The sequence below is a fragment of the Chionomys nivalis genome, chromosome 16, assembly GCF_950005125.1.
Source record: "Chionomys nivalis chromosome 16, mChiNiv1.1, whole genome shotgun sequence".
Classification (NCBI taxonomy): Eukaryota; Metazoa; Chordata; class Mammalia; order Rodentia; family Cricetidae; genus Chionomys; species Chionomys nivalis.
Genome location: NC_080101.1, coordinates 24,738,075 through 24,750,151, shown reverse-complemented (window position 1 = coordinate 24,750,151; position 12,077 = coordinate 24,738,075). Strand labels below are relative to the sequence as shown.

General features: G+C 50.6%; 1 protein-coding gene across 3 annotated transcripts in view; it reads left to right on the top strand.

Moving 5' to 3' along the window:
- The window catches only part of Tmod1 (tropomodulin 1), an 82,929-nt gene that overhangs the window by 43,384 nt on the left and 27,468 nt on the right, over positions 1-12,077 (top strand). For all 3 annotated transcript variants that reach the window (XM_057790354.1, XM_057790353.1, XM_057790356.1), the window contains 4 exons: positions 588-707; positions 7,809-7,898; positions 9,075-9,205; positions 10,815-10,922. In XM_057790354.1, the coding sequence (XP_057646337.1) occupies positions 588-707; positions 7,809-7,898; positions 9,075-9,205; positions 10,815-10,922 (449 nt within the window). The remainder of the gene's footprint in view (positions 1-587; positions 708-7,808; positions 7,899-9,074; positions 9,206-10,814; positions 10,923-12,077) is intronic.

The following is a 12,077-nucleotide window of genomic DNA, read 5'->3' as shown; positions in this document are numbered from 1 at the left end:
CAGAAAAGAAATTTCTTGTGATGGTTTTCAAACTTGATTTTTCACAGAAAATTTATTCTAGGACATATTCCTTCTTAAGGATCTCCATGATCTTAAAAAAAAAAAAAGAGTTCTTTGATTTTGAGTTGTGTTTATGAGCAGGAATCTGAGTATGAGTGCAGGGTCTACCGCAGCCAGAAGAGGGCGTCAGATTCCCTGGAGCGGGAGTTATGGGCAGTTTTGACTCGTGGGAGATGGGTGCTGAGAATGAGGTCCTCTTCAAGAGCATCGCTCTGCCCCCTCCATGTCTTTTGTAATAACTTCCGGAATTGTCTGGTACCGACTCTTTCAACAGTCTTTACTGGTGGACACACAGTGGGCACTCTCCTGCCTGCCTTGTTTCTCCTCCACCCACTTACGAGCTTGCCACTCTAAGAACAGAAGCTCCGGTGAAGCTAGAATACAATCAGCTCTCTTTCAACCTTTAACAGTCTGTGTGCGTTTTATCTATTTTGTTGAAGAACATTTACAGGTTTTTCTCTCATATCAGAACCTTTCATGAAGGGATCTCAGACCCCACTGTAGCCATGCACCCTGTGTGTTTACAGGAAAGATCTGGGTCCCCAAGCAGAAGCCCATGGATCCCGTGCTGGAGAGTGTGACGCTGGAGCCAGAGCTGGAGGAGGCCTTGGCAAATGCCTCGGATGCAGAACTGTGTGACATTGCAGGTAAGCCCAAGGGACAAGCCTGTCTTCCTGAAGGCTTCCTGTGCAGAGAGCCTCCTCTGCTTCCTTTGAACATTTGAACACCCTCTCTATTTCTAGGAATAGGATATGATTTAAAAAAAAATATATGTTCCCCAAAACCCAAACTAAATAAAACCATTCAAACACGCCCTGTCACGGAACCACCTGCTGCTGCCCTGAGACCACTCCCCAGGGGAATAGGAATGTCGTCAGGGAGAGCTGGGATAAGCTCTGTCCCAGCCATACCCACCAAATTCTGCCCAAGCATCTCATAAAGGGCTTGGAACACGACTGTGCTTTGAGAGTGTTACCCTCATACCTCTTAAGTGCCCCTCCTCCCCTATGATGTTCCCCTACCATCTTCACAAGCAATATACTCCAGAAGGTAAGTCTGCTATTGCAAACCCTCTACTGCCCCCATCTCTCCTTATGCTGTTGAGTCCCTGCTCTATGCAACCGGTCCCCCGTCTCTCTGGGGTTCACTGCAGCCTGCATCGGCACCCACCTGCCTCGCCCACACTGTGCCCTGGCTCAGCGAGTGGGAGGTGTGAGAGAAATGCCGCAGACCAGTGGCGTAGGAGAGGAACGGGATGATGGGGATGAGCTGGCCGTGAGCGTGGTGCAGGGAGAAGGGCAAGCTGGGCCCAGAGATCCAGTGGGTTTTGTGTCCTTAACATCAGGGAGATACTGAGTTCAGTTTGGGGCCTGCGGCATCTGAGTTATCTGTGGGCCATCCAAGTGGAAACCGCTGTGCATGATGGCCTAGCATTCTGCAGGAAGTTTCCTTTGGACATGCTCAGAGTTGCCAGGCTTTAGGAAGAGCACAAGGCAGGTGAAGGCGGCACAGGCCTAGCCCGGGGCCCAGTAGCCAATCACAGGAGAGCGACGACCAAAGGACCGAGTGAAGACAGACAGACTGATGGGAAGACAGATTGACGGTAAGAGAACCAAAAAGGCAGAATGGGGTTCCAGGCTGCCAGAGACAGTGGAGCCAAGGCCAAGGCCGGACAGGCTGCATCTGCCTCTGCTTCATCCAGTCCCCCGGCTTCCCGGGATGCTATTTGTGACTCTTGGTGGCGTTAAGGCAAGAGGAGGGGTCTGCAGATGGCCTTCCTCTTAGCATAGCAGTGGTGACCACAGATGGTGGCAGCGAAAGCCAGACTGCAGGGACCTGAGGAGAGATTGGACAGAGCAGGCAGGTAGCCTCTTTTTCCAGATGGCCCCTTTCCTCAGCACCACCTCAGGTGGTGAAGGACAAGAGTGACAGGACCCAGAGAATGGTGTCCAGTCTAAGCAGCACTGGGAGGCCAAATGGCCCCAACCGGAGCCCAGACATGCAGCTCAGGAGCCAGGGGCTCAGCGGGTTACGTAAGATGCCAATGGAGCCGTGCCAGATCCTTCAGTGTGCCCGCATATTTTAGCCCTTTCTCCTCCCCCGCAGGTCCCTTGACTCCTGGTTAATCTGTGCAACAGGGAGAGTGGATACCTTGCCCTGCCTGCCTCTATTTCCTCCCCAGGAGCTGTTTTTATCTGGGGCCTGCTCATCTGAACCCCTGCGTGACATCATGGCCCTCATGAGGGCACACGGGGATTAGTAAATGGCTGCTGTCAGAGCAGGTTCCTGCGGCTGCCTGAGCCTCAACAGAGCAGGCCTCCGTGTTGGGCGTCTGGGCCTGCTCTTGGAAACATTTTCCTTGTTGTCAGCACACCGTGGTGATCTGCCTCAGATCCCCAGCCCCGTGATGTCCAGAAAGGAGCAGGAGACTGTGCGTGCATCCCAGTGTTAGCTGACTGTCCCTGAGTGCCTGTCACTGTTTGACTTTAGCCATGACAAGGTGGCAGTGCCTATGGGGAAGGAGGCACGGGCCGTCTGCTGAGTGATAAACATGTTCCAGGTGCTGTGTGAGTAGTTCCCCATACAGCGCTGTATTTATTGACCGTGACGAACCCTATGAAGTAAATTCTATTATTGTCCCTGTTTTACCCAGCTGTTCCTAGTGCCGGGTCAGAAACAAGGAGCGAAGATGATGCCAGGCTTTGTGGCTGTGGGTAAAAAGCAGAGCCGGGCAGCTAGAAGCAAGTTGCCCTGGATGGTCAGAGATGTTGGCATGGCAGGCCCACCCATCAGAAAGGGACGGTTTAGCCCAGTAGGGGATAGTCGGACTTCCCAGTATGGGTGGCTTATTGACGGAAGGAAAGCCTAGAGAGAGGTGAGGGAGGTCTTCAGCTGCCTCTGGTCTACATGCTGTCGACACAGGGTGTCTCCACGAACCGGGCCTTCACTAGGTCTCTCCCACATGGCACAGTTACCCGGAGCTTTCCTACCCACCATGTACCAGGCTGTGGACTTGGTTCTGGTGAGAAAGTATCAGAAGGAAAGAGCTCTGTCTGCCCTCGTGGAGCTGGCATTACACGGGCAAATGAGACATGATCAGCAAGAGTGTCACACTGGGGGTGATAAGTCAGGGAGCGCAAGAGGGGCACTTGGAGTAAAGGGTGGGGTCAGGGGAAAGAAAGGAAGACATGGAAACTGAGCCGAAAGTCAGACAGCTGGGGGTGATCTAGAGAGAGTGGGGTAGGAAAGAGGAAGTTCCAGGATGGGATACTCGGGCACAGTGAAAGCTCCGGTCCCGGCCAGGGATGTACTTCTTTATGTAGCAGCCTCAGTATCTGTCAGTAACGGTCAGGAGCTTGTGGGAGACCACAGAGGGTGTGACCCAGGGGTGGCAGAATGAAGGCACATCACTGACAATCCATGAGCTTCCTCATTGAGTTGATAGACATGTGGAACACCTGTCTTTGCTAGGCTGGATGAGATACAATCTTTGCCCTGGGGCGCCCAAGAAGTGCATGGGAGGACAGGCCAAAAGTATGTAGGTTTCAGTCTTAAACAAGTCCCCACAGGGTGCTAAGTAGAGCTCACAGGACTCTGGCGATGCAAAGGTCTTGGCCTCTGGCCTACGACTTTAGCTTAGAAGCCGCTAAACTAAAGGTAGTCAGCAGCAAGCACTTGAGATTATCATTGCCTCCCACGCTCGCTCGAGATTTGGTCCCTAGCTGCCCTTAGAAACCCTTGCAATAGGGCAGGAATGCGGAAAGGAGTGGGGTGGGAAGGCTGAGCCTTTGGAGGGAGCACCCACTCCCCAAGAGGAACTGGCCAGCCTTTGCTAGACTGTCTCTTGGTCACTGGTGGCTTCAATGCCTTTACGCATCCATCCTCTTCTCATTCCAAGACTGTCGGGGATGTGACTTTTCTAGGAACAGTTCCCCAGCATCAAGTCCAGAGCCAGGTTCTGTGCCTGCACCTGGGATGCGAGAACACACCTCGCAGGCCTCCGCCAGGACCACTCAAGCCTGTGGCAGCTGGAGGAGCCGGGGATGTGTGCCGTGATCACGCTGCATCCTGAGCGGAATTACAAATGGAAGGAGCCCTGCCAAGGCAGAGAGGAAACAGAACTCAATGTTCTTTTTCAGAGTTCAAAAATAGTCCTTTTCGAGTTTTGAGGAAGATCTAGACTTTTAAAAAAAAAAAAAAAGGAAAGGAAAAAGAGAAAGAAAGAAAAGAAATCAAGTCTCCTGGTGCTAAAATCAGCCTGGCTGAGATCTACAGAGAAGGAAGCAACACAAGGTGTCAGGGGAGGGGTTTCCGTGGTAAGGCTCACTCCTGGTGACAAATGCATAGGATACAAGCCAGGGGAAAGCTTCAGTAGCCCCAGGCTGGTGGTCGCCATTTGTCTTAAACCACACTCTCTCCCTTCTCCCTTCCCTTCCCTCTCTTCTTTCCTTCTCTCCAGGAACTCTAATTTCTTCCTTCTGTGCCCCCTATCTTCGCATACCATCTCTCCTATGTTGTTAGGCCTAGAATTCTCCAGTTGAGGGACAATTTTAGACTTCAGAACTCTTAGTGGCCCAGCAGATGCAGTGCTGCCTTATATACTAGGAGCCTCTCTGCTCCACGCAGCGAACCTGTTAAGTGTGGGATGCCTATCCTATAACACTGAACAGCCTAAAACTGGGGGCATGGTCGCCTGGCTGCTCCCATGGGAAGGTACGAGCTCAGCATTCACACACGTGCGGCTTTGCAGCTGCAAAACCCAGGGAGACCAAGGAGGAAATGACCTCTACAAGTTCACTCGAAAAAGTAGCAACAAACCAAGGCTCTTAACTCTTGGTCCCTCACACTTCCCCGTGCCCCTCTCTAACCCATCACAGGACGCGGGGATTCAGGCACCACATATGTTTTCCATTTTTATTTTTGTTTACATATCTCCTTCCCCTCCTGTGTTCTCTGAACCGAGGCAGTGTATTTCATATAATCCCAACCTCCGCGAACCTGAGACCTCCGCTGTGTGGGGGCTGGAGCACCTCTCTGGAAGATGAGTCTCCCTGACATGACTCACCTGCTGCTGACTCAGCCTCGGCTCCCTCAGCCCACGGGGACACAGCCTAAATTAAAACCTCGAGAGCTGGAAAAGCAGCAGCTGTCTCTCCCCAGCCCTCCTCAGGGATGAGCCGATGAGCCGGCAAGGCTAATTTTAGCAAAGACTCCTAGGGGCGAGAAACAGAAGGGACTTTGAGATCATCTCTTCTGTGGGTCTCAGTTCCCATTTGGGGCACCAAAATCACCTCAAGGAACCAAGCGTAGCTGTGCACTCCTGTAATCCTAACACCTGAGAGGCTGAGGCAGGAGGATTATGAGTTCAAGGTCAACCTAAGTTACTTAATGAAAAGGGAAAAGAAAAAGACAGCCAAAGAGACCGCACCCTTCTGTCCAGGAAGGAGCTGGATATTGGAGTTTTACAGCCTCCAGGCAGTCTGCACATGAAGTCAGAGTGAGGGTCTTATATCACCCCTGACTGGACACAGGTGGCTGAAGCCAACAGAGAGGAGGGGCTTGCACAGGGTGGCACTGAGAACATGGTCAGAGCTAGAACTTGATCTGAGTCTTCTTAAGACCTGCCATGCTCTCTCTCTACCTAGAGAACTTATGTACTGAAATGTCTTAAAAATTTTTTAAAAGGGCATCAGATATTTGCCATATGTCTGCCACATTCTAGAAGAGACGGGAGAGCAGTGATATTCCTCCCTGACCCTGGGGAGCCCCAGCCCAGCAGAAAAAGCACACAGGTGTCCTGGAACTACCTTTGTTCTGAAGCACATTGTGGTGTAGCAAGGACACCTCCTACTGAAAGAGAGGGGAGAATCTAAGGAGCCTCCCTGGAGGAGGAAGAATCTCACCAAGTCTTGGAGTAGTGGGATAGCTAAATAAAATATAGACTGTCCAGTTAAATTTTAATTTTTTTCACTTGTTTTTTTGAGACAGGATTTCTCTGTGTAACAGCCCTGGCTGTCCTGGAACTCACGCTATAGACCAGGCTGGCCTTGAACTCGGAGATCCGCCAGCCTCTGTCTCCTGAGTGCTGGGATTAAAGGTGTGTTTAATTTAATTCAGACACCTGTCTGAATTTGAATTTTAAATAAACAGCAGATAACTTTTTAGTGGAATCTGGTGGAGCAGGCTTGTGATGTCAGCTCTTTAGGAGGCTAAGACAGGAGGATTAACGTTCAAAGTCAGCCTTGGTTACAGAATGAGTCCAAGACCAGCCTGAGCAATGTAGTGAGATCCTACCTCAAAATAAGAAGTAGAAAGAGGGCCGGGAGTGCATCTCAGTGATAGAGCACTTATCCAGCATGGCGCAAGGTCCTGGGTTCAATTTCCAGACCTGGAACGAGGCCTACAACTCTTGAATAATTGATCTCAAATGTTGAACAGGGCATATTTATGCTAAGGTATTATCATGGACCCAAAGCTCTTTTCTGGCCCAGGGCAGAGGGGGTGTCAACGCCCTTGTACCTACCACTTATCCAGCCCAACCTGTTCCTCTTTGTCTCTCCGAACCTCCATCTCCACTGCTCTGCTTCTGTCCTTTGCCTCCCACCACCCCTACCATCTCCCTTATTTTGACTTAGACAACAACTGGTCATCTTTCCCTTCCCGAGTCCTTCATTTATGCTCTTCCGGGATGTACTGAATTGTCCTTTGCAACATTTGATGCCTCCTTGCTTAGGGTTTTAGCAGTGTAGGCCCCTGCTCAGCTCTGCTTGCTTCTATTAGGCTGAAAGCTACATGGACCGAGCCCCTGTCTTTCATGTTCAGTCCCCCAGAGCTGGCACACAATGAAGGCACCCAGTAACTGCCGAAGAAGTGAATGAGTGAAAGAATAGCCAAGCATGTAGTAATAATGAAATTGACTTGACATTTCCAGAAAGAACTTTCTGGCTGTTCTCCGTTGAATGTTGGAAAGTAGGGAGAAATGAGAGCCAGGCTAGCTATTCCACAGGTCCAATAATGTAGGTGCTTCTCCACTAACAATGGGGCAGTGATCTCATGACCCCATGTAAAATGAAAATGTAAATCAAAATGCATGTGATACCCAGCTGAACATGACAACACACCAGACTGAGGGTGCCGCCATCTTGGTTTTCTCTCCTGGTGGTAGTGGATTGACGGAGCCGAGGCTCATTGACCTGGTCTAGAACCCTGAATACCTTATCAGATGTCAGTAGTCTAGGAAAAAAATCAAAATATAAATCAAAGGCCCTGTTTCTACTAAAGCGCATCACTTTCAGGGCCATCATAAAGTTGGAAATGTATAATGGGAGAATCGTAAGTTGATGGCAGCCAGGAAATAGTAGATCTTCAATCAGGGCAGAGGCTCCAGCAAGGGAGGTGAGACAACCTGGGAGACCAGGGGAGGCCAAACGGGCCCGAAGGACAGGGTAGAAGATGGAAGTGCGCTCCTTGAAAGAGATCCTTGCTGGAAAGACTCATTCCATTGGGCCACATTGGGTGGAGCATGCCTGTGGGTCTTCAAGGAGACCTGGGAACCAGAACCAAAGGGAGGCCTGGGGAGGGCGGGCGGTCTAAGAGCCACATGAATGAGAACGAGGATGAGGATGACCCATGGTTTTACATTCTCATGTATATGTTTCTTACCATGCTCCCAGCATGTGGAAGATGGGTCCCCGGGGAGCATCTCTGTCTGTGAGAGCAGAGTCATGGACCCCTCTTTTTCCCCACAGCTATCCTGGGCATGCACACGCTCATGAGCAACCAGCAATACTACCAGGCCTTGGGCAGCAGCTCCATTGTGAACAAGGAGGGACTCAACAGTGAGTACACAGCCCTGCTTGGCTGCCACCCCTGCCCTTGCGGGGGCCATGGGACTGGCTCACAGAGGATGCCTTGAAAGAGAGGCGTCTCCTCCTGCATCTTGGATCCCGTGTTCCTCCATACTCCAGCTTGTCGCATTTTAAGCAGGCAAATCTCTTCATCGCTCTCTTTGAGTCCACTGGGATTTTGTATCTCGTTTACAAAGCCCCCTTCATCTCAATGCCACGTTTCTTCTAAAGGTTTTAGAGATTTGCTTCTTATGTTCGGTGCCTTAGTCCTCGCAGAGTGGGTTGTGTGTGTGCTGGGATGAGATACCTCTTTGCTGTTTGCCCGAATGCATGTGTACCTGGGGACTCTGGACCAGTTGCTCTCCGCCTTATCCCTTGAGACGATCTCTCAGTGAACCTAGAGCTCACAGATTTGGCTAGACTGGCTGACTGGCCATTCAGTTCCTGGGGTCCCCTGCCTCCACCTCCCCAGTGTCAAAATTATAGGCACAGGCTGCTGCACCCAGATTCCTTTTTCTTTTCTAACATGGAATCTGGGGATGAACTCAGGCGCTCAGGTTTGTGAGATGAGGACTTTACTGATCAAGGCCCAAACAATATTCTAGTAGAGATCTATTTTTCCCACACAATATTCTTTGAAAAATGTGTTCTTTACCACTCTGTGGGGCTCTTTCTTTCTCTTCAGTTTCCACTGTTCTGTCCCATGAGACCCTTTGGCCTTTGGGCCCATGTCACATTGTCTCAATTATTTGATTGCATCATTCCAAGCTGACATTTTGGACCCAAAGAGAAATGAAGGTGTCAAAAGAATTAGTATCCTTTCTTTTGGAAGAGAGCTCCACTTCTTTCCAGCCCAGACCTCGTCTTCCCCTCCTAGAAGCCCACTGTGATAACAAGCATGGCAGCAAGGCCACCCCCACTGAACAGACAAGGACTTGAGAGTCAGAGTGTTTAGGTCTTGTAACGACTCAAAAGCAGCATCCAGGGATACCCCGACCTTCCTCCCTGACTCCTTCCGACCTATCCCAGCCCCTGGTACCCTCTGAAATGTGCTGCCTCCCGTATACTCTGAACTCAACCAATGCTTTCTCTCAAGGAGTCCTTATGTTGGAAGAAAGTGACCCCTGTGTTTCTGGGAGCCAGCTCCTTTTTTATCCATCACTCTAGGTGTGATTAAACCGACACAGTACAAGCCTGTGCCCGATGAAGAACCAAACTCAACAGATGTAGAGGAAACGCTGGAGCGGATAAAGAACAATGACCCAGAACTTGAAGAAGTTAATCTCAACAACATCCGGGTAATGTTCTACTATTTCAATTCATGTATATTGGGAGTAGGGGTTTTCAGTTGTGTGTGGGGGGGGCTATGTCTTGACATACAGATAGATGCCAGCAGGCTATGTAGACCAGCAGGGTCCTATCTGGACCTGGATATGTCTGGATCAGAAACAGAGACAAGCCTTGACATATGGGAACACTTAAGGGTTGGCCAGTGTCAACAAGCAAATCCCATAGTCCTGGTTTCTCTCAGAGGACAATTACAGGCTCAGAAGTCCACCAGAGGCCAATCCAACTTTGATCTGGATGTCTGCCATGTTGTGCACAAACACAGAGATTTTTCTGTGTTAAAATTGTGAGTCAGAACCACATTGCAGCACGGGACCTCAAGGCTGGCAAAGCCCCGTGTCTACAAGACTCATGGGGTCACAAACCCCAGGCAGGCACTGCCCCTGAGACATCCCTGGTCCCTCTGAATCATGCTCATATTCAATCTCATTTTACAGCCAGGAAAGGAGATGCTGGTACATGCCCCCAAGAAATGCCCAAGCTGTGTGCCATAGCACTGTGGCTACTGGTGCAGGGTACAGGAGGACTGTGGAAGCAGGCCCAGCTTCCTGCCCACCTGCTCAGTGCTGAGGCCCCAGGATTAGCTGTGAGAGGGTGGGGGAGGAATGGAAGCCAGCCCCTTCCTCCTGCTCTCCTTTCTTCTCTGCTTTCTTCTCAGTGGCTGCCAGTCCCAAGCACAATCAGATTGGAAACCTGTACCCCAGTTTTTTCCTCCACCTGGCTCCTTATTCTTCTCCCACGGGGGCTTAGGTGACACTTTGAAATGAGAGCTCTGGGAAAGCATAGCCAGCTCTCCCTTGGTGCCCCCATTGTCTGCCATGTGAGAGTCGCTAACACAATCCAGACTTGTATGTTCTGGGTGGTGACAGGCCCAAGTGATGGGATTTCATTAGGAGGCCTCAGCCAAGGGCTTGAATACCTCCAGGTCTCAGTTTCCCTTCTATACCAGGAGGCAGTTGGACATAGACCAGTTTTCATCTGTTGAGATAAAAAAAAATTATGCTAATACCCAGATGTCCCTCTGAGGTTCTGTGTGTGATGGTGTGGAGCTGGCCTGCACATTGGCATGAAAAACTGTCGCCAGGACCCAGACATGAGGCAATGCTGAGACCAGATCCTTTGGGACAGAGGTCTCAGAGAGCATTCCGTCTTTCAGAACAGACCCAAAGAGGGGAAGAGAATCCCCCCACATCACACAGCCAGTCAGACACACTGCCAGTCACTGGGTGGAAGCCAGGGTTCAGCCCTGTCCTTCTCCCAGTCCCCAGTCTTTTGTAAATATTCCTCTCAACTTTAGACACTGGATGTTACCTTTTCCTGAGCCTCCCCATGCATGGAAGAGAGTTGCGGTTCCTATCTGAAACTTTCAGGGGTGATTTCATCTGTCTGTGTACTGGGGAATCCTCACCATCTCAGCGCTCTGTCCCATGGCCCATTGAGAGACTTGCTAGGAGCCGGACTGCATTTGGGAGAGAGCTACTGTCCCCTCACCTCGGCAAGCCACCTGTCCCCATGGCCCACGTAGGGCTGCTGTTCACTCTCCTGCCCTTTTCTCTGCAGAATATCCCCATACCCACCCTCAAGGCCTACGCAGACGCCCTGAAAGAGAACACCCATGTGAAGAAGTTCAGCATCGTGGGGACCCGCAGCAATGACCCTGTGGCGTTTGTATGTTCTGACCTCTCCGCTCTGCCATGTAGTCACTGGGCACTCGGGCCTGGTCCCACTGATGAAGAACCCTATTGTGGCATGCGAGGGGACTCAGCTAGGAGCCAGGAAGGGATGTGTATGGGACAGCCCTCGCACAATGCCCTATTCTCATCCCAGCTAATCCTTGCAACCACCCTGCTCTCAGAAGGGTGGGTATGCAGGGAGGATAGGCAAGTGGCTTTGTCCAAAGCCACACAAAAAGAGAAAAGCAGACCTGGGATCGAACAGAGTCACATTGACACCTACAGTTGGTTTTTCTCAAACTCAACACTTCACGCTCAAAACTCCTCCCCTTCCTGGGGCTCAGCATCTCCAGCTCCCACATCACCATCTTTGCCAGTCATTCCCAGCGACTGATTTTACTTTTACTGCCTAAGCAGCTGGGTATGGTGATGTGCACACCTATAATAGCTACATTCGGAAGGTGGAGGCAGGAGGATCAGAAGTCTGAGACTAGCTTAGACTCATGAGACTCTGTCTCAAAATACAAACAAATGAAAAAAAAAGACATGTTTACTTAAAGTAAGTTGTATTTACAAAGTAACTGTTAATTCTTTTTTAAAAAATATCCCATACAAATTCTTAACAGTCTGTGCATAATGCTGAGTTAGGCTCTGGGAATCTGCCCATAACCAGTCTCATATCCTACATCCATGATCGTAGCCATAGTTGGGGCTTAAAGGCAGCCAAATGGTCCAGCACAGTGTGGAGGTAGGAATTAGCTCCCCAAGGAGAATTGGTCACAGAGTAGTAGTAGGGATCAGCCCTCTTACAGTTCTAAAGTAGGTGAGACTGATTCCTGCAGGTGCTTTTGAAAGAACTGAATGAGCTCCCAGTGGGGGGGGGGGGGGCAGAGGCAGTTCCCAGGCTGCCAGTGTGGGAACTTCTAGATCAATGACCCCTGACTGACCTCGATGGTTCCCAAATCTGTCTGTAGTGACTTAGCTGGCGAAACCCTGTGTACTACTTGCTCATGGATCAGAAGCACGGCCATGCTGGCACTCAGCTCCATGCCATGGATGGTTTAGGGGCATGGACTCCGTGCCAGACTGACAACTGGTGGCAGGCCCTTTATACCTGCATACCTATCACCAAGTGCTGAAATGCTAGACC